The sequence below is a fragment of the Aethalodelphis obliquidens genome, unplaced genomic scaffold (assembly GCF_003676395.1).
Source record: "Aethalodelphis obliquidens isolate GAN/ISIS:26980383/991018 unplaced genomic scaffold, ASM367639v1 scaffold11, whole genome shotgun sequence".
Lineage (NCBI taxonomy): Eukaryota > Metazoa > Chordata > Mammalia > Artiodactyla > Delphinidae > Aethalodelphis > Aethalodelphis obliquidens.
Window position 1 is genome coordinate 18,496,114 of NW_020837955.1, and position 24,899 is coordinate 18,521,012.

At 56.4% G+C, this 24,899-nt stretch overlaps 2 protein-coding genes across 4 annotated transcripts; one reads left to right on the plus strand and one right to left on the minus strand.

The window, feature by feature from the left end:
• Nucleotides 1–175: 175 nt before the first annotated feature.
• PDZD7 (PDZ domain containing 7) lies at nt 176–15,649 on the minus strand. The gene is made up of 13 exons (XM_027113077.1): nt 14,924–15,649; nt 10,635–10,775; nt 10,156–10,330; nt 9,474–9,650; nt 9,090–9,237; nt 7,811–7,871; nt 7,019–7,426; nt 6,303–6,971; nt 4,676–4,726; nt 3,909–4,084; nt 778–869; nt 561–652; nt 176–409 (listed from the first exon to the last, which is right to left on the minus strand). Exons 1-13 carry the CDS (start codon nt 15,144–15,146, stop codon nt 273–275), a joined length of 2,550 nt encoding a protein of 849 aa, XP_026968878.1. The 5' UTR covers nt 15,147–15,649; the 3' UTR covers nt 176–272.
• Nucleotides 15,650–16,182: 533 nt separating this feature from the next.
• Nucleotides 16,183–24,582, plus strand: SFXN3 (sideroflexin 3). Of its 3 annotated transcripts, XM_027112339.1 has the most exons (13): nt 16,183–16,494; nt 16,581–16,670; nt 17,268–17,442; nt 18,609–18,772; nt 19,435–19,650; nt 19,950–20,048; nt 20,385–20,460; nt 20,846–20,931; nt 21,141–21,268; nt 21,429–21,478; nt 22,343–22,392; nt 22,883–22,930; nt 23,203–24,582. In XM_027112339.1, the coding sequence occupies exons 4-13, from the start codon at nt 18,612–18,614 to the stop codon at nt 23,297–23,299; spliced, it is 1,011 nt and encodes a 336-aa protein (XP_026968140.1). In that variant the 5' UTR covers nt 16,183–16,494; nt 16,581–16,670; nt 17,268–17,442; nt 18,609–18,611; the 3' UTR covers nt 23,300–24,582. The 3 variants fall into 3 exon arrangements, with proteins under 3 accessions (XP_026968140.1, XP_026968141.1, XP_026968143.1); XM_027112340.1 differs by lacking the exon at nt 16,581–16,670; XM_027112342.1 differs by having other exon boundaries at nt 16,188–16,670; nt 19,435–19,605.
• The last annotated feature ends 317 nt before the right edge of the window (nt 24,583–24,899 follow it).

Genomic DNA, 24,899 nt, shown 5'->3' on the forward strand with positions numbered 1-24,899 from the left:
TCCACAACAAGAGAAGCCACAACGATGAGAAGCAATGAAGAGCAACCCCCACTCGCCGCAACTAAAGAAAGCCCACGTGCAGCAACGAAGACCCAATACAGCCAAAAATAAAATTAATTAATTAAAAAAATTTTTTTAATTATTAAGTAAATAATAGTACAGATGGTGAGTGGACATGATGAAAATGGTTCTGGCAGACGAGGGATTTCCTTCAGGGAAACACACATACCTCTGGAGCCGCGACAGCCCACATGGGGACAAGGATGGAAGGTTCACTCTCCCTCCCCCAGCCCCCCTAGGGTGTGCCCCCTCCCCGGGCTCTGGGACTCTGACTGACCAGGCACAGGAGTGATGAGGTGACGCTTGGGCGGTGTGTCCTGCCGGGCTGGTCGCAAGGCAGGAGGCCAAACTGGTTGGAGAGGAGAGCAGGTCAGGAACAAGGCTCCCTGATGGGCCCAGCTGAAAGGGCCCAGGCAATCTCTGCCCCTCTCCACTGGGAGGCCACGCCCCCAGCCCCACCTGTGGCTCGGGATCCACAGTCCTGCCCCCTGGCTGCTGACCTGCCTGGCTCTTGAGGGCCTCAAAAGCCTCCAGCTCCACAGGCATCACCATGCTGTCGAAGCGACCCAGGTCTGTGGGGGCCACCACACCCCTGGGGGAGGGCAAGAGACGAGGGGTGGTCAGGGCTCAGTTCTGGAGGTGCCCGGAGGGACTTCAGCCCTGGAGAGGTTAGGGGAGGTATCGGGGATCCCCTTCCTGCCCCCAGGCCCTCACCACCTGATGTCCCTCAGCAGCAGCAGCTTCGCAGGCCTGTCCAGAATGGCCAGCAGGGGCCTCACCAGGTCCTCCACGCCGCCCTCATGCACGTACTGCAGAGAGAGGCACCACAGGTCAGATAGCAGCGGGGACTTCCAGAGCCCGGTGAGGGGGCATGCCTGGGCATGGAGGGACCCCACGTTTTGGAGAGGTTCTCCCCACCCCCGGGCTGTCTTATCTTGGTGACTGGGTGGAAGCCTGCAATAATAGTGACAGAGCTGTAACAGCAGTAACAATAGCAGCTTTGGGCCTTTTTCTAGGCCTCGTACACACGGTCCCTCATTTAGCAACCACTCTGAGAGAGACGTCAATTATTCCCGTTTCACAGATGAGGGAACTGAGGCTCAGAGAGAAGGACTTTGCCCCAGGCCACACAGATGAGGAAGTGTGAAGAGGGACTGGAACCTGAGAGCTCTGGCTCCTGCCTGCTGTGGTACCGGAAAAGGATATGCAGGGCGTGGACTCTCCTCCCCACCCCACCTCCCGGGCTGAAGGAAGGAATTTGAGCCAAAGTCTAGGCTGTGCGCCTGGCTGTCCCAGCTTGTGTCTGCACAGACCTACAAATTAGGCTTTGTTCAAGGCTGGAATGGGGACTCTGGGGAAGGGGTGGCCCTACAGAAAGCCTCTCCGGTCAGTACCCAGGGTGGTGGAGGCCTTTCTGCCTGGCACTGCCCCGATGCCACCAGCCACACCCCACCGACGCAGACAAACTGGCAAACTGTATACTGGGAGCCACCCGACTTGGACAGCACACTGCCCCCTAGTGCCATGAGGGACACACATACTGGTTCCGGGACACACACAGAGCAACCCGGGCGTGCCCAGACACAGGGAAACAGCACACCCTGGTGGCCAGAGTGAGACATTCATAAATATCTGGAAATTCAACTGTGTGTGTGGCCCTAAACCACACACAAAATTACAGGGAACCACACTTACAAATATGGACAATACACCCCCTTTTGTCTGGAGAGAGATACACGTAATTGCACAGAACCAGTCACATATGTGCACACACTTCAGGTCCACAAACCTGTGTTCAGCTTCCACTAAGTGCCAGGTCCTGTACTGGGCAGTGGGGACACAACGACAGAGAGCCACATGCTCCAGTAAACTACAGACCACTGGCGACGGGGCAGAGGGAGTCTCAGAGGAGGGTGGGAAGATCAAAGGAGGCTGCATGGAGGAGATGGCCTTTCACTGACTCTTAAGGATAAATGCAGGGAAACAGCATGATAGCTGGCAGAAAAGGGTAGTGTGGAATAATGGGTAGATAGAGGTTGAACTGGAACATGGGGGACATGGAGGGCCTCCATATAGGCTGTACAGTTTGTGACTACAGTGTGAGTAGTGCCCCTAGAGTTGTGCAATTCGTAGGCTGTACAAACCAGTGTTATATGTTATACCAAGGGAAGAGGATGTGATGTGGTGACCATGGGAAAGCAGAGGTTAGTGAATTGGGGAATCAAATCAGGGAGGGCCTTGAATGTGAGGATAAGGAACCTGTACTCTCTTCTGCCAAAGATATGAGGCTGCAAGGGGGCTTGGGGAGTGTAAAGTGATCAGAGAGGTGGTTTATAATACCTGGTCTGGCGGCTGTGGGGAGATGGCTCAGAGGGGGAGAGAGAAGGGAGGCTTGGGGTTCGGGAACCACACATCCAAGTCACTGGCAGAGCTTTACTAATCATTCCAGCCAGGACTCCACCCCGAGGGTCTGATCTCTTGGTGTGGGTGGGGCTTGGGTCAGGTTGGGTGGTAGGCATTGCTCCCTAGGTGCTCTAGGGCACAGAGAGAGGCCCTCCTGGCCGGGGCAGGGTGGGAGGAGCAGAGGGGTGGAGGAACAGGAGCCTACCAAAGAAACTGACGCAGAGCTCAACCTAGTGGCCAGGGCCTAGAGTTGCAGGCTCACAAAGGCTTGGTACGCACAGCCCTACATGGCGCTCAGAGCTGAGCGTGACACTCAACTGAGTTTAGCCCAGAGGCCTTTAGCTGCCCCCCAGATGCACCCCCATATGTAGCTCTGCTGTAAACCAAGCATTGGCAAACGGATGCATGAATTAGTGTGCCTCAGTCTCCAGGTGACATACACACAGATACAACCGTACAGTTAAGTCAACACAAACTCAGGTGCCCCAGAGATTAACAAATGCACATGTCACACAGACATAACACAGCCCCACTGTGACCAAGGTGAGGGAGTCGGGGGAACCACAAACAATTTCCTGAAACTCCTCAGCTTGCCCTGGTATACAGGATCACGCGTACACTGATGCAGATGGAGCACAAGGAACCCATCACAGGAAACCTGCAGGTTCTTGAGGCAGAGGGATAGGAGAGGGCCTTCCAATCCTCCTGGAGGGCGTGGCCTGTGCCTCCTGCAGCCTCCCCAACACCCAGGCTACACAGACTCCCTCAGATCTACCCTCTACCCCACCGTGGGGCCCTCTGCTTCTGTCTGAAGTTGAACGAAACAGAGAGCAACAGTGCAGGTGTTGGGGGAGGCTTGGGGTATGTTGGGAGGACAAAAGATTACTGACTTGGGTAACAGGGGAGGGTGCTTGGCATGAGGCCAGACCTGTTGGCTGACCCAGGAGTGGAAGGAGGCATGAGGGGTGGGGAAGCCTGGGTTTAGAAGAGAACAGAGAACAGAGCAGGTGACTGCAGGGACTCAAGTCCCGAACTCATCACCTGTCTGGTCTGGCTCCTTCTCCGCTCAGCTTAAATATCACCTCCTCAGGGAGGCCCTCCCAGACCACGCCATCTAGTTTGTGCCTCTTAGGTTATTTTCTCCTGTTCTTTTTCTTCACAGTACTTCACATGATTTGTCAGTATGGGTGCTTAGGTTTTAGTTACTGTCTATCTTCCCTTCCTGGCTGTGAGCTCAGCATGTGTGTGTATGTGTCTGTGTGTCTGTGTGTCCATGTGTCTGTGTGTCTGTGTGCACTCACAAGTTACAGGGGTAACTTCTGCTTTTATTTACCACTGGCCTCACAGTGTCAAGCCCAGATACTTGTCAATTGATAGTGGCCTGAATGAAGGGTTGGGAGACTGAGTGACCATGTACTAGGGCTGGGGACGGGCTAGAGGCTCACCCGGGAACAGTGGCGGGTGACAGCCAGCACCTCGTCGTCAGTCAGCAGCCTCCGGGCCAGGTCCTGAATCAGGGGCCTTCGGCTCTCCCAGGCCTGCACCCTCTCATCCACATTGGGCAGCTGGCTGGAGGGGCTCCTGGACCTGGCAGAGAGCAGAGTCCGGCCCCTCTCCCGGTCTGCAGGGCAGGAGCAAAAGGGTATGATGAAGGAGCCAGGAGCCATCCAGAAGAGGAGGCAGGGGGGCTCCCCTCAGTGGGGTCAGACCCCAGAACAGACTGGCTAAGGGGCCCATGTACCCCCGACGGAATCCCAGTCTAGCCCAGATGCTCCCCACCACGGTCTCCCATACAATCTGCTCATCATTGGAGCTCCAATCCAGGCCCTTCAGCCCCCAACACAGACCCCTATCCCAGGCTGTTCCTTAGTGGAGTCCTAGCCCAGTGCCCCCTGGACCCCCTGAACGTCCCCACTGGAGTTCTAGCAAGGTTACCTCCCTCATCTCTCCAAAAATCTGTCTTTGGGGAGACCCAACTCAAGCTCCCATTCCTCAAAAATGCACCCCAATATCTGTCTGCAACCCTATCTTTCTTAGAAAGTATAGTCCAATTCTTTTAGCTGCCCCCCAGTGTGTACCTTCCTATCTGTCTGATCCCCCATGCTTGACCCCAACTGAGTTTAGCCCAAAGCCCCTAAGCTACTACCCCCAATATGCACCCCATCTGCAGCTCTACTGTAAACCAGGCTTGGCAGAGGGATGCATGCATTACCACGTCTCAGCCTCCAGGTGACAAACTTCTGCACGGATCCCACTCCCCCTGCTATGAAGAAGAAAGAGGCTCAGTTGCAGCCCTGGTCCCCAATCTGAAAATGGGGTTTGGGGGCTCAGGACTGGCTGGATCACTGGCTGGAATGGAGCGTTCAAGGCTGGAAGGTGGTAGGACCGGGAAGCAAGAGGCCAGGCTATTGAGGAGGGTCTTGAAGGCCATGTTCAGGCCAGGGATTCATTCACAGGCAATGGGGAGTCAGTGAAGGCTTTGGATCAAGAGAGGGTACAGTCTGCACCCTGCTCATGGGGTTCATTTGGAAGCAAATGAATGGAGGGAAGAACCCCAAGGGCAAATCACCTACCTTCAAGGGACAGAGAGAAAAAGAGGAGCCTTTGAAGGAGAGGAGTGGCCAGAGAAGTAGGAGGAGAACCAGGAGAGAGCAGGGCCCTGGGGGCTTTGGAAAAAGAGATGGCTTTAGGGAGGGGGCTGGCCTGCCCTGATTTGAAGGGGTTGTCTCTCCCATGAGACTGTCACCTTGAGACCCCAGGGAGGGGCAAGGCCCAGCCCCTCATCCCCTGGTTGTTTTTGCCTACCCAACATCCACTCTCCCTTCTGGAAACAGCACCCTGATTTTACTTGGGGACCACCCCCCCCACCCCATTCTCAGTCACTGTACTCCAGGGTGGACACATGACCCAGGCTGGCCAATGAAAGCACCTCTCTCTCTCCCAGATGACAAGTGATGTGTTGGGCGCCTGATCCCAGCTGGGCCAATGAGAGCCTTAAGCTGGAACTATTTAAGGAGAAGCTCTTTCCCCTGGGTTGCTAAGCGACAGTGGCCTTCTTACCTCCAAGTGGCAAAGCCAGGAAGATAATGAAGCCAACCCAGGGGAAAGAGGAACCAGAGGATGAAGGGGGCAGATGTCTGGGAAGATTGTTTAAACGTTTAGACCCAGCTTCCACCAGTAGCTGAGCCAAGAAGCGCTTTTTAAAGCTAGCTTGAGTTGAGTTTCTGTTACAGGCAACCCCTATAGTCTCTACTCATCCATTTTGGGTCCAGTCTCTGAATCTCACCAGAGAGAGATGAGACACCCTCTGTAAGTGTCCTTAGGAAGCCCCTGATGTGAGTGAAGCCTGTCTAGGCCTTCCTGCCTGGCCCTTGATCTACAAATGGCCTTGCTCAAGATGGTTCTAGAATTGGGTAAAGCCTGTGGAGCTCTGGCCAGGGGAGGTGAAGCCAAATGCTCTAGGAAAGGAGTGCCCTGCCTCCCCTCAGTGCCAAGAGCATGGAGATCTGACCCAAGGCTTTCTCGTCTATGCTGTGACTCTCATCAGTTTTCCCTTCTGTAAAATGGGAAGATAAGGCAGTATAACAAGGACCATTATATTTTCTGAGCATCTTCTGTGTGTCAGACCATGTGCTAAATGATTAACATACACTAATTCACTTATTCCTCATTATTCCCAAAGAAATAGGTATTATTACTCTCATTTTACTCATGACGCTCGCAAGGTGAAGTGGTGGCTCACAGCTAGGACGAAGCAGTGTGGGATTTAAGCTCAGACCTGCTGGAGGCCAGAGTGGACTTTTCCTCTGTCCTGCTTGGCTGACCTGCCCAGTACTTACCTTTCTCCAGGTCCGGGTGGGGGCGGGACTTGGCTGTGCTCCCACTGTCCAGCGTCCAGGCCTCTCTGCGCCCGTCCCCTGCCAGCCGCCCCTGCCGCCCTCCCTTGAAGAAGAGGTTCATCAGGGTCTTGGAGCGCTGCAGGGCCCCCTTCTCCCCAGGGGACCCCGACTTCTCCTTCCTCCGCTGTTTCTTCTCCTCTGCAGACACGAGGGAGCACCCGGGGGGCTGGAGGGGTGGGCAGAAGGGAAGGACGAGGGGCAGGGGTGTGGGGAGGGGCAGGGGTGTGGGGAGGGGCAGAGAAAAGGGAGAGTAGGGGGCAGACGGGATCTGCAGCCATGTGGGGAGGTGGGGATGAGCACGGGGCTGGGGTTCCTCTTTCAGCTTTCTACCCCTCCCCCACCCACAGCTACAGCTATGTGAGGAGTGTGTGCGTGTGTCTGTCTGTCTGTAGACAGGGCTGGGAACTCCAGGATGGAGGGGCTGGGTTAGGGCTGGTTTGGGGCCCAGGGATGACAAGCTGGGGCTGGGGCTGAGGGTAGGTTTGGGGTCCAGGGCTAGTTTGAAAGGGAGCCCAGAGCAGGGTCTGAGTGTATTCTGCAGCTGGCGCTGGGGCAAAGTCTGGCGCAGAGGAAGCTTTGGGGCCCAGGGCAGGGTGTGGGACAGGTTTTGGAGCAGGGGCTTTGGAGAGAGCAGCAGCCACCCATCCCCCACATACCCCACAAGGTCAGGTGGCTCTGGGAGCGGGTGATGGGGGGCCGGGGTTGGCTGAGGGCCAGGAGCAGAGCAGTTTTGGGGGACTCAGAGAGCGCAGAGTCAAGGCGGGGGGCAGGCGGGGGGCCGTCGGAGCGGATGGCCGTGTCCCTGAGGATGACTGTGGGCCGCACGCTACACCAGGTCTCCACGTGGCCCCCCGCGTCTGGCTCCGTCTGCATGGCCGTGTCTGCCCGCCCCCGGCCTGGCCCCCAGCTGCCCGGCTCCTCAGACCCCAGGCAGACATCCATGTGGTCCGAGGGCAGGGAGCTCCAGCCATCGGCCGAGCTGTAGGGGGCACTGGAGGCGAACGAGGAGGCGCTGGAGCTGCTCTCCGAGGCGGGGGACAGCTGCTGCAGCACCCCGTTGCTCACTGCGGGCAGTGGGGAGGGCAAGGGCGTCTCAGTATTCCGGCTGGGTGGCTTTGGGGCCCTGCCGGGGCTGCAGGCCACCCGTGGGCTTGGTGGCAGCAAGGTTGTAAGCATGGGGTCTAGGGAACCAGCTGCTCAGCCGTCTTGCCACTGACTGGTTGAGAGATCTTAAGCAAGTCACTTCTTCAACCACCCCCTGCAACTCCAGACCCCAGGAGAGCCTGTAAAGGAACGGCAGCTTCTAGGAGGAGAGCCCATAAATGGCTCTGGGCGTGTGAAAGTCCTGAGGAGATCTTGGTGCCCCTGCCCACTTATTCTTCAGAGATTTCAGCCCCAATTTAGGGCCTCAGCCCCTTCCTTCCAACCTTGGAGGCTTGGCTACTTACATCGATCCAGCCAACAGTATTCAGAAACCATCTCCTTGTAGGCAGGGTACCGGCCAGTCTCCTAGGGAGGGCATGGTGGGCACAGGAGGGCACAGGGGAGTGGGTGAGGAGGGAGGGTAAGAATGGAGGAGCGATGGGACGGGAGTCAACTTTTCAACCTGATTACTCTCCTCCGAGCTCATCATGTTCTTCTAGCCACACCAGCCACTTTGTTTCTGAACGTGCCAAGTTCCTCTATACTTTAGGGCCTTTGCACTTGCTGTCTCTTCTGCCTGGCTTCTCTTCCTTTAGCTCGTCTTATGGCCAGCTCTTCAGGTGTCACCTCCTCAGAGCTGAAAGGTCCTGACCCCCCTGGCTAAAAGAGCCTTCCCAAATTACCCCATCCCACCTCTCCGTTAATTTCCCTACAGCAGCTGTCACAGTCCGCATGCACCTAGTTTGTCTGTTTCCCTCCAGTAGCAGAGACCTGGTCTATCTTGTTCACTGCTGTGACCCAGTACCTGGCATAGTGGCTGCCGTGTAGTAGGTACTCAAAAATATTGAATGAATGAATGGGGGCAGAGTGGGAGAGAGGAGGAGTGTTTGGGATAATCTGAGAGGAAGGAAAGAGAGAAACGGGATGTGGGAGAGGTGGGAAATAGAGGCGGTGGCGGGGGGGATGGCAGAGGAGGCACTGAATGGTGAGAGGGAAGAAGTCTCACAAGGGAGACGACGGGGGCAGGGGCCAGGGTTGGGCGCTAGGGGAGAGTGAGACATCACCTCCTCCGGGAGCCAGGGTGAGAAGGACTTGATCCTGAGGCAAGTGTGAGACCCACATGAATAATGAATCCAGGCGTATCCCCTGAAACACAATCTCTGGCTCCAGCCCAGACCTCCCTGCCCTGTGCCCTGAGGATGCCCACTACCCAGGTCCTGCCCAAAGCCACAGCTACCACCCCCCTTTCTGGGTGGAGGCCCCTAGACCTCCACCACTCATACAAAGGGACACTGGCCTACGCATCTGGTGGGGAGCTGGACAGAAACCAGGCCCTCCTACTGATCAACTGAGTAATTGACTGTGATTCCTGAGTTATGTCGCCTCTCTGAGCCTCAGTTTCTTCTTCTGTGAAATAGGTATGAGGACAATGCCTGCCCTACCTTTCACGAGGCTGTGGAAAGTCATAAGTTGCACAGCGATGGGCAACACTAAGTGCTAGAGTGGCCTGGGAAGTCCTTGGCCTCTCCCTGTCTTGGCCTCTCCCTGTCTTGGCCTCTCCCTGTCTCCCACAGCCCTGCCCACCTTGATGGTCAACATGATGTGTGTTTGGCCCTTCAGCACCTCCACGGCTTGGCTGTGGCTGATGTCGTCGAACCTGACACCATTGGCCGCCAGGACCTGGTCCCCCACCTTGATGCCGTTCTCCTCGGCCAGTCCACCATGGTCCACTCTGGGTTCAGAAAGGAGGCATTCTGATAGGCCACCTGGCTGCTCTCCCTCACCCTCTTCCAGACTCTTCACTTGCATACAGGGATACACCAGTCAAACCCCTCGACCCTCCTCCTGGTGACCCCCGACCCCCTCTCCAGATGCCATCCCTGACCTAGGTCATTGGCCAGGACTCACTTGCTGACCCATCCGCAGGTTCCAGCCCAACCCCGTTCCACACCCTGCCCCGGCCCTCACTTGGACACATAGATGCCCAGGCCAAACTCCTTGCCCCCGCGGATGTTGAAGCCCAGGCAGAAGTCGTCAGAGGTTGTGTAGAGATGGACGATGCGCCGTGCGCCGTCCTCTGAGCCACTGTCAGAGGGCGTTGAGCTGCACTTTTCCACCACCAGCCGCCGATTGACCACGTCCACCCTGGACAACAGCACGGGGCCCTCAGCCACCACCGGCCACCCCCTCACCTCCCAGCAGCCAAGACAATTGCATAGGAAAGGCAGGGCTGCCTCTGGGGGACTCCCAGACCTGAGATCTTCACTGGGCCATAGATTTCATCAAGCCAGGGAAACCATGCAAATCGCTCTTTATTGAGCAGCTCTAACTGCCAGGCCCCATTTCAAATCCTCCCCAGGCCCCGAGGGAGAGGCCCTGTACTGGCCCCTGGCTCACAGCCGCAGCACGGAGGGGCAGGGCCACTGGGGTCTGAGACAGCAGAGTGTTGAGAGGAGGGCTCGGGGAAAGAAATGGTCTTTTCTCATTTCAAGGTCAGGCTGTCGGATCCCTGTGTTTCCAGTGCCAGGGGATGGGAAGAACGGAAGCCATACTAGCCAGGCCCCCGGCTGAGCCCTGTGCCATTGGCCTCTCCCTCCACGGCTTTGGGTGGTGGTGCTGGGGTGGGTGGGGTGGGACCAGGCCTGCTCACCATGTGGTCTTCTCCTTGGAGAACTTGATGCCTGGTACGCGGCCCATGCGCCTCACCATCATGTGCAGGCGGCTGCTGCCCGTCAGCACCTTCACGGCACTGCCCATCGTGGTGCTCTCCAGGCTCAGCCCATTCACCTCGGTGATCTTATCACCCACGCACAGACCAGCCCGCTCTGCACCAGGGGAGGCATGGCTGGCATGGGCCACTTGGGAGAAGTCCCCCAGGTTGAGGCTGAGCCTCTCCCATCAGACTAGGCTCCCTGGGGTAAAACCTCTTTGATGAGATTGGGATCCCCAGGTAGGGTCTGAGTATCTGCCATCAGACAGGGACCTACCTGTTCATTAGCCCCTTCCATCTCCCCATTGGATCAGGCCCTCCAAAGCTGAGGGCCCTCTCCTCTTATTCTTGACAACAGCATCTCCACACCCCACCAAAGTGGGGGTCACGTCCGAAGCCAGGACCTGGGCCCCACTCACCTGCACTGCTCCCCTTCTCCACTTTGCTGACGAAGATGCCCAGGCCGTGCTCAGAGCCGCCCCGCACACTGAACCCCAGCCTCCCAGCTGGACTCTTCTCCACTCGAACTGCATGGATGATGTCACTTTCATCGCTGTTGGCTGTTGGCGTAGGGACACAGGCATGACTCCCCTGCCCATTCTGGGCAGAGAGGGACCCTGGCCTCCCCAGCTTGGGGCCTGCGAAGGCTGGGTTGCTGGGTACCGGCACCCAGGGCCCTAAATGAGGGGGTAGGTAGCTAATTTCTGAGTCCTCTCTGGGTGATTTTGAGACCATGGGCCAGGGAGGGTGTGGGAACAGGCAGGACAGGACTCTATGGTAGAAGACACGGTCCTCCTTTCCTCATAATGCAGGGTCTGTGTGTGTGTGTGTTTGTGTGTGTGTGTATCTAATCCTTACTAAGCTACCCATGACCACAGGCCTGGGATAGGCCAAATTCTGAAAAATCCTGCCACTCTGAGAGTCAGATGGATGGGAAAGATGTTCAAGATTCCATTCTACGAGGCACAGTTGAGGGAGTCTGGGCTCTCCAGCTTGCAGTAGAGATGAGTATGGTAAGTCTATATTCAAATAGTTGAAGAGCTCTTCTATAAAAGGCATTAGATGTTTTTGTCTGTGTAATCCATAAGGCAGAACCAAGCCCACGCAGTGGAGTTATATGGAGGAAGATTTAATCAGGGAAAACTTTCTAAAACCTTCAGTTGGCAGACAATGGAATGAATTTTCCAAGGAAAGATAGTGAGTTTCCCATCACTGGAGGCATACAAGCTGATACCTAGTAAGTCCCTGTCTGGGATGTTGTGGAAGGATCCCTGAGGCCCCTTGTATCTCATAGACTCTGTGATCCTGGAGGTGAGGGCTCTAGGAGCTAACTGACTACATGAGGAAAGAAACTCAAACCACCATGCCTCAGTATGTGCCCAGAGCACAGAAGTGGTCCTCTCCATCAGTGATGGGGAAAGTCAGAGGAGGGGGTCCTTAGGGACTGGAGCTGTCAGGGAAGGTTTCTTGAAGGATGGGATTTGGATGGGTGGAGGGGAAGGGAAAGGCACTGATGAGGGGATGGAGTGAGCAAAGGCTCAGAGGTGGCCTTTTGGTTAGAGAAAAGTGAGGGGACTGGAGGGGTAAGTTGGGTCCCAGTTGGGAAGGTCAGAGTTCTTCTTGGGGAAGGCTTACTCAGAGGTGTTTGAGAGGAGAAATATCACACACACACACACACACGCACACGCACACACACACACGTACACGCACACACACACTTCTATTCGCTCTAAGAGAAATCAGGTTACAGTACGTGAGCAGGGAAGCTCAAGAAGTAATCCCCAAGGGCAGCCTGTAGGTGGGGACAGTGCAGGACAGAGGTGTGGGAGATGCTGGGGCTTCCTAGCTGATTCTATCTGCACAGGTCCCAGGACTTTCTCAGCCCAGACAAGGAGTCTTTTGCTCTCCCGCCCTCCAACCCTCTTTCTCCTCAGTCTCTCCTCGGGGGCCTCCCTAGGGCCCTGGGCCAGGGGGATGTCAAATCTGGGGTTTTGAGCCTAGGAGCTTGGGGCCTCTGAGGAGGGAATATCCTCTACCTCTACTGCCCTAGCCTGGGGCCACCAGGCATCCCTCCAGGCACTCGGCAGCCCCTCACTATCTCCTCCCCTCCTGCCTCCTTTAGTCCATTCTCTACACAGTGGCCAGAGTCAACTTTCATACTAGATCATGCCTTTCCCCTGATTAAAAACCTCAGTGCCTACCCCTGCTTCTAGAAGGAGCTCCACATTCCTTCCATGCCCAATAACGCCCTCCCTGGGCTTTCCTCTGCCCACCTCTCTACACTCACCTCTGGCCACCCTCCCCAGCCTCATGACCTTTAGCCACAGTGACTACCTTCCTGTTCCTCTCACCGGCCAGTCCTTCCAGTGTTCCCTCTGCCTGCGATGCCCTTGCCCAGACCTTCATAAAGCCACCTCCTATTTCCACTTCCTCCTGGCTCAAACACCACTTTCTCAGAGAAGCCTTCCTGGACAACCCTACCTAAGAAAGTCCCTTCCCCCTCCTCCCAGGTAGTCTCTGTTCGAATGGTTCTCAAAGCGAGCTCTCCAGACCAGCAGCATAGCAGCACCTGGAAAGTTATTAAAAATGTGAACTTGGGGGTTTTACCACAGACCCACTGAATCAGATTCTCTGGGTGTAGGGCCCAGTAACCTATCTAACAAGGCCCCCAGGCAATTCGGATGTATTCTGAAGTTTGAGAACCACTGCTCTATCATATCATCCAAATTAGTACCTTCAAAATTCTTGCCATCCTTTCTCATCATTTGCTTATTTGTATATTATTTATCCTTGCTCTCTTTTCACCGGACTGTAAGCTCAGTCATGGTAGGGACTTAGCAATTCTTTCCACCAATGTATCCCCAGTTTTGTGCACTGTGCTTGATATTTGCTAAGTCTTCTTTTAATCAATGAAATAATAAGTGGAATAATGAATAAATGAATGAATTAGGAGAGTGAAGAGAAAGGGCTGGTTGGGATTAAAGATAATACCATTTCTCTGGGACCCACTGAGTTTGAGGAGTTGGTGGGAACTCCTGGGTGATATGGGTGGTAGTGTTCCCCTTCCCACTGTGTCTCCCTTATCAGTTAACTTTAGGCTTCTGGAAAGTTCTAAATATTGATAATAACGTGGGGGAGGGGCTCCAGGCTGTGGTGAGTTGGGAGATGTTTGTGCTCAGGCAGAGGGGATGATTCTGAGCTCACAGGCCCCCAACCCAGACAAGCCAGCTGGCTGGAGCAATGCCCAGTCCTTCCATTGCTAGGGGATGCATTTCTCCTGGCTGCACTAGGGCACTGGGGTGAGGCAGAGGGAGAGAGCCCTCATGGAACTTCTGGAAGAGGGACAGTGTGCATAGGCCTCGCATCACAGTTGGGCATGGAGTATGTGGGCATGTGAGGGGGAGGTATGACGTAGTTCTTCCAATACGATGGGACTTGCAAGGGCCGTGCTACAGTACCTCCTCTCTCCCCCTCTGTGTTTCCTAGCTTATCTGGCGACTTCTGCTCCATGTCCAGAATGACATGCTGCCCTGCTGCTCACCTGAAGTTGAGGCCGGGCTTGGTGGACGATGGGGGTGAGCGTGATGGGCCACTGGTGCAGGAAAGCCTGCTCCCTGAGCAACATGCTCCTCCCCTGCCCTGGTGCCCTGGGTAGGGGACAGAGGGACCCAGCTGAGTCAGCGGGAAGGAGCAGGCTGAAAAGTCCAGTCTGGGATCCAGCCAGGGGAGCCCTGCTGGCTGAGAGAGAAGAGCGGAGCTGGAGATACTTATCTGGTCCCACCCACGGAAAGCCCAGGCCCAGGGGGCCCCACTCCCCTGCTGGTATTCAAGGTCCTGCCTTGGTCACCGGCTCTTTGTCGCCTCACATCTGTCACTGCAGCCAGGCTGTCTCCTAAGTGCCCACCCATCATATTCCATGCTTTCCGTTTCAACCTTGTCTGTGATATCTCCACCCCACCACCAGCTGCTGTCATTGCTCTGTCTCTAAGTCCTGCTACACTGGAAATTTCTGGAAGGTGAAGATTGAGCCTTATTTCTCTGTAGGTTCCCACAGGACCTAACGAGAGCTGGTATACAATAGGTGTGCAATGAAACGTTAAGCAACTACATAAGATTAGGTGTCCCCCTCCCTCAGGGCCCAGACCTGGGGCTCCCTCCCTATCCTCAACCCTCCTTTTCTCCCCACTCTTTGCAACATCTTCCACTTTACCTCTGTCTCCGTCCTCTGCACCTGAAGCCTTTAATTCTTTCTGTCCAGCTGGACATTCACTCCTCACAGCCCAGCACAGAGCTGGGCTCACAATGAACTGGTTGATGAAGAATGTCCCTCTCCATCCTGCCCACCCCCCAAAGTCATACATGAATGGGTCTGGAGAAAGGAAGAGTCCATAGGAGTGAGGGGCCAATTCAATACTCTGCCTTGCTTCCTTGGGGGCTGGCATACCACACCCCCTTCTCTACCTTCATGCCAGACCTCCCACCTCTGACCTCTCCACAATCCTGGAACACTAAAGGATCGGCTTAAAGGTGAGAAAAGGGTAGATGAGGAAGAGTCTATGGGTTACCAGAGGCTCTCTCTCCCTGCATCCCTGATTCCCATTTCTTGAGTTCCCCCACCCACACTGGCTCTGCCCTCTCCTACCTAGTGCCTGCTGTCCCCTACCCCCCACCCGCAGTTCCCGGCCCGGTGGCTGGGCTCTGCTCCCACCTTCGATGGGGGAGTTGATGAGGATGACACGGCCCATGGGCGATGAGGCTCGGATTCCACGGAGGGGCCCATTCAGCAGCCGCCGTTGCTTTCTCAGCAGGTATCGGGTTGCAGAGCCTGACTCGCTGCCCAGGTGGCCTCGGGAGGAGAGGGAGCTCAGAGAGCCAGAGCTTAGGTCTCTGAGGCCCACTGGGTCGAAGCCCACTGGGAAGCCATGCGCCATGGTGGCTAGACGGGGGTGGTGCACTACAGGTCCAGAGGGAACCTGCTAGCCCTTGAGAGGAGAGCCCCACGTGCCCCAGGCTCCATGAGCCTTCTGTGCTGACTGGGATCTCAGGGACCTGGAGTCCCTGATCTCTGCTGCCTCTCAGGAGTGTGTGCTCCAGGCCTGCACAGGGAGAGCAGAGATTGGGGAAGGGGTGTGAATGCTGCCTCCGCTGCCCCCCAGAACTTCCACCCCACCCCCTGCTTAGAGCATCCTGCCTCCCATGCCTTAGACCTCTCACCTCTCCCACCCCCTGGCCAGAGAACTGCCCAGTTCAGCCACCATTGTGGACTTCTGGAGCCATTTATACAACAAGGTGGGTGAGAATCTCTCTTTCACCCCTAGTTCCTGCTCTCAGCTGAGTCATCTACTCCGGTAGGTCCCCAGTCCTCAGTAGAGGTTGAGATAGTGGAGATGGGATTATTGCCGGCCCTAGGGCTGCAAGCAGTGTGAGAGAAATTTGGGCCAATACAGTTCGCTGAACCACCCCTCCTGTGTATGTGGGTAGGGGGCCAGCCCCAGGGACTTGCGCCTCGAGGGGCTTCAGAACCTGGGACAGCTGCAGCCAAGGGCCCCAGAGATCCCCTGGCCCCAGGCTGCGGTCCCCTCTGTCCCCCCTTCCCTCCCGTCCAAAGAGGGGCGTGAACCTCTCCCAGCCTTGGGGGAAGGACCTGCTGGCGAGAGCCCCCCAACATCCCGCGCAAAACCTGGGCCAAATCCCTCAGAGCAGCTCGTGGACCCAGAACGCAGCACCCTACCCCCGGCTCGGTCCTCCCGGCCCCCCTCACCTGCTCGCGCGTGCTGCAGCCGCCAGCCTCGCCCGCCCGCGGGCGCGGGCGACAGCAGCAGCAGCAGCAGGGGGATCCCCGCCCAAGCCTCGCCGAGGCTGAAGGAATAGGGCCGCCCAGCGCAGCCCCGGGCTCCCATTGGCTGGGAGGGCCGCCAATCACTCCCTCCAGCCACCTCCCTTGGGTGCCCCGGTCGGCCGTTTGTAATCTGGGCTGGGGCCTCTGGGTTCTACTCGCTCCAGTTCGAGTTCTGGTGCCCCACCCCGCACCGCGAACTTAGGCCTTTGGTCTCAGCTCGCCCGGCTCCCGCTACCGGTTCAGCGCAGGGGAGCCCAGAACCACGTCTTCTCCAGGCCAAACCAGCTACCAGGGCTCATGGAATTGCCACCCCTCCGCGTTCACCCTTGAGGCCTCAGCGAGGGAATGCCACCTGGGCAGAGCGGGGCGTGAGCCTGCGGTGGGCAGGAGCGCGGGCTGGCACCTGGGTGTGCAGCACGCATGCTCTGTATGGTGACTGGGTGAGTTGGGAGTGTGTGTGTGTGTGTTTGAGCGCTGCCCTCATATGCGTCCTCCTATGTCAGAAAGTGTCTCTCTGGCCACCCAGTTCTGGAAAGGACGCAAGGCAGGGAAGCTGGTTCCAGGACACTAGAAGGAGGAAGACTCTTTCTGATCCACTTTCTTGATGCAGACAGAGGTACCTTGAGCTTTCTGCCCCTTCACATCCGGGGCAGGGACTGCGGCCAGGGTCTGTGATGCAGGGGTAGGGATTGGGGCATAAGGAAACTGGGGACTCAGTGGAGCTAGAGGTTATAGAGGGGAGTATAGAGGGGACTAGGGAGGAGGAAAGGGCTGGGGACACCGAAGAGGCACAGGCACGAGCAGAACCGGACTGTGAAGGGGTGAGAATGCCAAGGTGCTGCGAGAGGACCTTGAGGGAACCGGGGTAGGAGACCAGGGGTCCAAGTAGGCAGAGGCCACTGCCAAGGCAGCCATTAAGTAAACAAGCCGGGCGGTAACCCGAGTCTCTTTGGGCGTACCGTCAGAGGATGCCCCTCCACGCCGCCCGCCTTCGCCCCGGGCACCTAGACCCCCGGTTGCAGAGGCCGGGTGCCTCCCGAGGCCAGCCAGGGGACTGCAAGCAAATGGGGCAGCTCCTACCCTCCTCTCTCGGGTTGGGGACGTGACCAGAACTGATCCCTGAGGTCGGATTGGCTCTGGGAGACAGCGTAGGGCCGGGTCTCAGTGGCCCGGGCTGGGGGCGTCGCCCTTAAATGACACCCATCGCCCCCAGGCTCTGCCAATCCCTGGCCTCGCCGGGCGGATGCGCCAAGGGAGTCCCCGCCCCTCAGGCTGGCGAGCGTCACGCGTGACGTTACACGTGATGGGTGTGAGGGCGGGGGCGTCGCGCGGAGAGGAAGGCGGGACTGAGAGCTGCAGAGGACGGGAGCCCAGGAGCCTAGGAAATCGTGAGTGCTCATTGTGCCGGGCGGGGTTCGGGGGTCAGGGGAGAGGGGCTTGAGGGCTGGGAGTCAGAGAGGAAAGTTGCCTCCGTCCTGCGAGATTCAGCATCTTCGGCTCTAAAGCACGAGGGGAGGTTGGTTGGGGAGGGAATGTCGGGGTGAGACTCTGTATGGTCACACATTCAAGTGTCTGCAACTGATGGATATGAGCTGTGTGTGTGTGTGTGTGTGTGTAAGTAACGGTCTTTGTATGCAGGGCATGTCCACCCTGTTTGCAGGTCTGTGTAGGGCGTGTATGCTAGTGTCTTTGTGTGTGGGTATGTGAATGTAAGCGTGTGAGAGGGGAGGGTGTGTCTGCCTGTGAGGGAGGAAGTGTGGTTGGAGAGAATTAGTCATTCTGTAGGATATTGCCCAACATGGCCAGATGAATGCTTCAGGCTTTCTTCTCTGTGCCGAGTGGAGGGTTCACTCACTGAATCCTGCTCCTTTAGAGGTAGGTAGCTCAGGGAGAGGCGGATGTGTGTTCCTGCCAGCCCTGCCCAGCTAGGGAACAAGGCGAGCCTTGGGCCATTCAGTGTGGGCTGAGGAAGATGGGTCTGGAGAGGGGACTGTGCATGCCCACGAGCACACCTGGCTGGCTGGCATCAGAGTCCCCTGTTTGAGATCTGGAATAGGTAAGCCCTGGAGTTGCCAGTGAACCCTTGCTGTCCTCCAGTCAGGGCCTGGGGAGTGAGATGGCTTATGCCATCTTCCCAAACAGCCTTGGGGGTTTGTATGTAGGTCTCAAGGCAACTGGGGCCTAAAGCTGACATGAACGTGGATGTGTAATGCATGTAATCTGCATTTCTGTGCATACAGAGCACAAGAGTAGCTGCATGGGATTAGTTGCTGCTCATGCGTCAGCCACACACATGTAAATCCTCACTCATGAAAATCTGTACCAGGCCAGAGTGCAAGGACATCTGTTTTCCTGGCCATGTTCTCTAGTGGCCCAGGGGGGCTGGAACATTGCCTAGAACACAGCTCCTCCCCACATCCTTGCTTACCTATCTAGAGTCATCCTGAGCTCTAGAAGGATTGGCAGGGACCAGGGCAGCACCACCAGAGTCTCCCCCATGTGGACCCCTTGGACCCCTCCTTGGAGTCCTCTGACTTTGGTCCCTGCCCTGCAGAAAATGGGTGAGTTGCCCTTAGATATCAATATCCAGGAACCTCGCTGGGACCAGAGCACTTTCCTGGGCAGAGCCCGGCACTTCTTCACTGTGACTGACCCCCGAAATCTGCTGTTGTCCGGGGCACAGCTAGAAGCTTCCCGGAACATCGTACAGAACTACAGGTGACACCCAACCCCATTTAACACAGGGGCTCATTCCCTGCTGTTAATACAGTACCTTTTGCACCTGTCTCCCCTAACTTGAGCGTGACCCTGTTCCACTCCTCCACCCCCTCACTCCCTTGCCCTCTCGGTTGGAATCACAGACAACTAGGGCACAGAACTTTAACTTAAAGGATTTCAGGGTGTTTGGGTTGAGGAGGTGGTGTCGATATTTGTGGGTAGGGGGCTGCTCTGTGTTTCACAAACCCTGTACAAGGACCTGTCCCACTGCTGGGCCATCCTCTGCAAGGACAGAGGGGCTCAGCTGAGTCCCAAGGAAGTAGGAGGGCAGCCTCCTTGTCTCCAGGAGGAAAAACTCATGCAACACCCCAGCCAATGAGCCATTGACTCATTGGAAACCACCATTACCCAGCATTGACCTAGCATTTGGGCAGAAACAGAAGGGCACCCCTCTTTGTGTGGCTAGAAGGGAAATAGAAATAGGAGCCCTCCTTCTGGCAAGACATGATTCTTCCCCAGAGACATGTATTTCCTTTGTTTTGAGATTGGGAGCCAAAGTGCCTGGTCCTCTGCCCAGACTTCCCCTGAGCTGGGTGGGCAGGGCTTGGGAGGGCAGATCTACCCCCTAGAATTGCCTGTCTCCTCCTTGCCAACCTCTGCAGGGTCGGCGTGGTGACGCCAGGGCTCACCGAGGACCAGCTCTGGAGGGCCAAGTATGTGTACGACTCTGCCTTCCATCCGGACACAGGGGAGAAGGTGGTCCTGATTGGCCGCATGTCAGCCCAGGTGCCCATGAACATGACCATCACCGGCTGCATGCTCACCTTCTACAGGCAGGTCCTATTCTGTGTGTCTCCTCCCTGGGTGCTCTGTTCAAGGTACAGTGTAACTTGATGACTAGGCACTTCCTCTCTGGGCCAGTTTGGGCAGAAAATAGTAGGTGGGTGAGAGCTTGCGTTAGAATCCCTTCCATTCCTCAGAGTTCAGCCCCTGGGGTCCTCCCACCCCAGAGACAATGGGTGTGTTTGTGTAAGGAGGGTCATGCAGGGGTCACCAGAGCACGTTCTAGGGGCATCAACAGGGCCCCTCCTGAGGGTTTGGGGTTAACCTTTGGGGTTTTATTATCAGTGTCCAAGGATGTGGGACACTGTGGAAGTAAGTGTCTTTGTTCCCTCAGGAAGACCCCAACCGTGGTGTTCTGGCAGTGGGTGAATCAGTCCTTCAATGCCATCGTTAACTACTCCAACCGCAGTGGCGACGCTCCCATCACTGGGGGGTGAGAGCTTGTTCCCAGGGACTCTTCTCCCAGCCCTCCATTGCTCTCTCCTGTTCCCCTGGGCCTATGCAGCCAGTGGCTCAGTGGCCTCCTCTCAGCCTGCCCCCCACTCACTTTCCTGGCCTGACTGAGGGCCTGAGGTCTTCTTGTGTATGCTTTGGGGGACCCAGTCCTCTTCAAGGGTAGGGATTGGGGCTTCCAGACAAGTCTGCATTGGAGCAGGGGAGACGTTTCTCTGCACTGAGGCCACCCTCCCATGCCTCACGTCCCTGAAGCAAAGAGTCACATGCTGGACTGTTTACCTCCCATCTTGTGTCCTGGCTCTTCCGTCTACAGGCAGCTGGGAACGGCTTATGTGAGTGCTACCACCGGGGCTGTGGCCACGGCCCTGGGACTCAAATCCCTCACTAAGGTAAATCCCCCCCATTCCACTGCCCCCCCTCAGTTCACGCTTTATCTGCCTCCTTTTTCCCTACCACTCCTCCACCCCAACCTACAGGCTCCCCATCTCTCTCCTCAGAGTTCCTTACCACCCCATGGCCCTTAGGGTCACTAAATCAGCGGTCCCCAACCTTTTTGGCACCAGGGACCGGTTTCGTGGGAGACAGTTTTTCCACGAACGGGGGTGGGGAGATGGGTCAGGCGGTAATGCGAGCGATGGGGAGCGGCAGATGAAGCCTCGCTCACTCGCCCGCCTGCCACTCACCTTCTGCTGTGCGGCCCAGTTCCTAACAGGTACCGGTCTGCGGCCCTGGGGTTGGAGACCCCTGCACTAAATGACATCTTTCCTCCCCCAGCATTTGCCCCCGCTGGTTGGCAGATTCGTGCCCTTTGCAGCTGTGGCAGCTGCCAACTGCATCAACATCCCCCTGATGAGGCAGAGGTGAGAGGCCCCAGCTCCTGGCGTGTGCACGCCCAGGGTGCATGTAGGCACACCAGCCAGCCACACGAGCTGCTGGGCCTAGTCTCAGTCTGGTGCTGGGATCCTGGGGTGGGAGAACCAGCCTTTGAATCTAGGCTGTCTGAGGGGACTAGCTGCCCGTGAGAGCATTTGGGGCCTGTGATCTGACCCCCACCCCCTTCCCTTCTCAGAGAGCTGCAGGTGGGCATCCCAGTGACCGATGAACAGGGTCAGAGGCTTGGCCACTCGGTGGCCGCAGCCAAGCAAGGAATCTTCCAGGTGGTGACGTCAAGAATCTGCATGGCGATTCCTGCCATGGGTGAGGCAGGGGCGGCTCTAAGAGAAGGGGGTGCCGTTATTCGGGGGGTTTGAGGACTCTGGGGGGAGTGGGAGGAGCTGCAGAGGGGGATCGCCCCTTCCTTAGGGTCCTGACTTTCACTCTACTAACTCCCTCCCTCCTTGCCCTGCTCTCCCCTCAGCCATTCCCCCAGTGATCATGGACACCCTGGAGAAGAAAGACTTCCTAAAGGTACATCACTCTCACCTCTCCCGTCCTAGAAATAGTGGTGACTGGGGGCAGAAGTGACCGGTCCCCAACTTCCTCTCCAACCTGACTTGAGTCTAAGACTTGCTACCTGTTTGCCCCACCCCTGTGCTACCCCTTCCACCTTCATTAATTCATTCAGCAAGAATAAATTGAGCTGGAATGAAGGAACACTGAGGGTGCAGGAGGAGAAGGGAAGGGAAGGAAAGAAAGGGCTTCTGTCCTGAAGAAAGCTGGTGTCACTCCAGAGACCTCTGACACACATAGGGCTGGACTATCACAGACACGCTTGATATCGTGCTCGTGCTGTCAGCTACAAAAAACATTGAGACACACACACAGGCTCACCTGCATGCGAACAGGACGGAGAAGCAAGGCACAGGGATACAAGCTCTGGCTCATTTGTTGAATCATTTATTCGCAAATATTTATTGAGTGCCAGCCATGTACATAGAGCAACAGATCGGTGGCCTCTAAGGCTGGAGCAAATCAAGAAGGGTGTGCAGAGCAGGAGATGTGTTTGGAAAGGGACAGATTCACGCAGTGGGATGGGAGGGAGGGAGTGGAGGGTTAGAGGAGGCTTCCTGAAGAAAGCGGCTCCTGAAGGAAGTGTGGGAAGCGATTCAGAGAGGGGAAGATGGGCGGTGGGACGCTAGGGAGGGTGTCAGCAAATGGGCCTGGCTGGAGTGGAGGGTGGTGAGTCCCTGTTATGGGACTGGGGGAAAGAAAAGGGCTACATATCAGAGGCTCAAAGGCAGCGCTGATGGGATGGAGCCGCGGTGGGTGAATGTGTAGGGGTGAGGGGGGCCAGGGGACACACACCATTACATTCTCTCTCTCTCCCCACAGCGCCGCCCCTGGCTGGGGGCGCCCCTGCAGGTGGGACTGGTGGGCTTCTGGTAAGTGTGCAGGGAGTTAGCTAGAATGTGTGGGAGTATCCTTTCTGTGGTGGATGTGGGGGGGTCTTATTGCTTTTAAGATAAGATAATTAAGATAATTTAATACATTGAATACATCATTCATTCATCCATTCAGCTGGTAGGGGTCTTGGACACCTGTAGGGCATACTGTGTGTGTTAGGAGTGATCTCTGTTCTTGAAGGTCAAGAATCTAGTCGAAGGGGTTCTACATCCACCACGGAAACCATGGAAATATACCTTTTGGTACCAGCCCAGAGTTTCATGCACATTTAATTCCTGATTCTGTCACTGGCTGTGGCGCTCTGGGTCACTGCTCTGGAGGCTCTTTCCTCGGCCAGAACCTAATGTCATCATTGGCTTTCATCAGTCTCCACCCCTAGGGCCTGTCCCCAGAGATGGGGTGGGGTGCCGGGAGGGAACACTCTTAGATCAGAGCTTCACAAACCTTTCCAACACTCTTCTCCCTCAGCCTGGTATTTGCCACCCCCCTGTGCTGTGCCCTGTTCCCCCAGAGAAGGTAAGTGTTGCCCCCAGGCTTGGCTGGGGGCTTCAGACAGGTCTCCACGTCTCTGGGAGCAGCTGATTTAGGTTCCTTCAGTGTGTTCCAGGAGGAGGCCTGGCAGGCGTTCTGCTTATTCTGGGGGTGGGGGAATGACAGAGATCTGGGCCTCTGGCAGTCGAAGGAGAAGATTCAGCAACCTGGGAGGAAGAGGGGTGGTGATCGGGGGGCACTCAGCTGAGGGGGTGGGCTCAAGGGACATTCAGCCTGCCTGCGCTGTTCTGTTGCAGCTCCATCCACGTGAGCAGGCTGGAGCCGGAGCTGAGAGCTCAGATCCATGAGCAAAACCCCAGTATCGAAGCGGTTTACTACAACAAGGGGCTTTGAGGGGGCGTCAGCCCCTGGCCTCCTCTCACCTCCTTGGGCTGCTGCTTTAGTGGAGCCTTGCCGTCCCTGCCACTTTTCCATCTGCCTGGTACTGGGCGGGGGCCTGGTGTGGGAGCAGCCGTTGAGACCAGCAATCCATTAGGCTGGGAGAGGTGCCCCCGTAGCCTTTTTCTCTCCTCTGATTTCAAAGAGCAGGGTCACATGATCCCTTCTGCGCTAGTGTGTCTACATATGTACATATGTGATACGTGTGTGTACAGGTTGTCCTGGGATGTCCTCATGTCTGGCTTCCCTTCTTGGCCTCCTGTCACCTGCCAGCCGGCCAGGCTATGGGACTTTCTCGCCTAAACAGTTCCACCAGCCGAGTCGTTCCTGATGGAACCTTGCCCCTTCTGGACACAGGAGGAGACCCAGGATCTCAGGACAGAGACTGAGGGATACCAGCAGGCTAAACTGGGCTGAATCCTTCAGATTTCTGCTTCCTGGCTTCCGAAGCTGACTCAGGAACTGGGCTGGCAGAGGATGACATGGCAAGATAAGGGAGGCAGGGGGCTTATCGCATTCCCTACATCCTGGAAGGGGTCATCTCCTCTCCTCTTCTCTGCTAGAACAAAGGAGTGTCAGTGTCCTGTACTGCTCTTGCCATCTCCCCATCTCCCCCACACTGTAGCACGGGCATCTTCAGGCATAATCTTAGGAGTTCTTGGGCCGCAAGACATCATAACCTTAAGTCTAAAGTTACAATCCCAACCCCCTCCCCTAACCAAAAAGCCACAAAGGCAGAGCAAGCATTCCTGTTTAAGAGCCCCCACTGCACCCTCTTACGGAGGGACACAGCGTGGGAACGGTGCTTAAACTCCACAGGTGTCTGAGTGGCTGTAACTAGGACACCTCAAGGGCAACTAGGCCCTGAGCATATGATCTCAAGACAGGGGATTTTGTGTTCCACTGATATTGCTGGACGTTCGGCAGGATCCTGATCTTAGTTCCTTCTCTTGAGGCTTTTTGGCCCTGCTCCCCCACACCCCCACCTCCAAGAGGAGGAAGGGCCCGGCAGTCAACGGCTGGTCCAAAGGGGAGGTGGACTTGGGGATGGAATATGTGCTGGTGAATTCACGGAGTGCAGAGCTGGACCATGACTCCAACTCCTGTGACCTCTGGCTGAAGTGGGGTGAAGGCCCCAGTGCGATCCTCTAAGAGCACTTTCTTGCTCCCCCAAACAACCGCCACCAGTAATAAAAGCTATGGTGCCACTGTTACTCAATAAACTGAAAACCTGTCTACTTCTTGATCTTCATTCAATTCTATGTCCTGAGTGTCCAGGAAGAGCTTGCTGCCTGCGGCCTTCCATTCTCTCCCTACAAAGTTCAGTTCTTAGTCTCTTCCCTCCCCTTCTGTAGGGAGCCTCAGCCCCCAGCAGAGGGAGCTCTGAGTATAGAAAAATCAGTCCTCCATCAGCACCCTGAGTACTAAAGTAGAAGGGATGTGGGTAGATGCCTCCACCTTCTATTCCCTCAGGAGATGGAGTGCTGGCTTCATTTCCTTCTTTTCTGGCCGGGGGCGGGGGCGGGGGATGCGGGTTTGCTGATCACACACCTAC

Excerpts from the sequence above, each read along its gene's own strand:
- PDZD7 (XM_027113077.1), bottom strand. The coding sequence starts at position 15,146 with ATGGCGCATGGCTTCCCAGTGGGCTTCGACCCAGTGGGCCTCAGAGAC. Across the intron at positions 9,651-10,155 it reads TCCAAGGAGAAGACCACATG|GGTGGACGTGGTCAATCGGC; the intron begins GTGAGCAGGCCT and ends GCTGTTGTCCAG. Across the intron at positions 4,727-6,302 it reads CCACCCGGACCTGGAGAAAG|CAGGGGGAGTGGGATCCGTG; the intron begins GTAAGTACTGGG and ends TCTTCTTCATAG.
- SFXN3 (XM_027112339.1), top strand. The coding sequence starts at position 18,612 with ATGGGTGAGTTGCCCTTAGATATCAATATCCAGGAACCTCGCTGGGAC. Across the intron at positions 18,773-19,434 it reads AACATCGTACAGAACTACAG|GGTCGGCGTGGTGACGCCAG; the intron begins GTGACACCCAAC and ends CAACCTCTGCAG. Across the intron at positions 21,479-22,342 it reads AGAAGAAAGACTTCCTAAAG|CGCCGCCCCTGGCTGGGGGC; the intron begins GTACATCACTCT and ends CTCTCCCCACAG.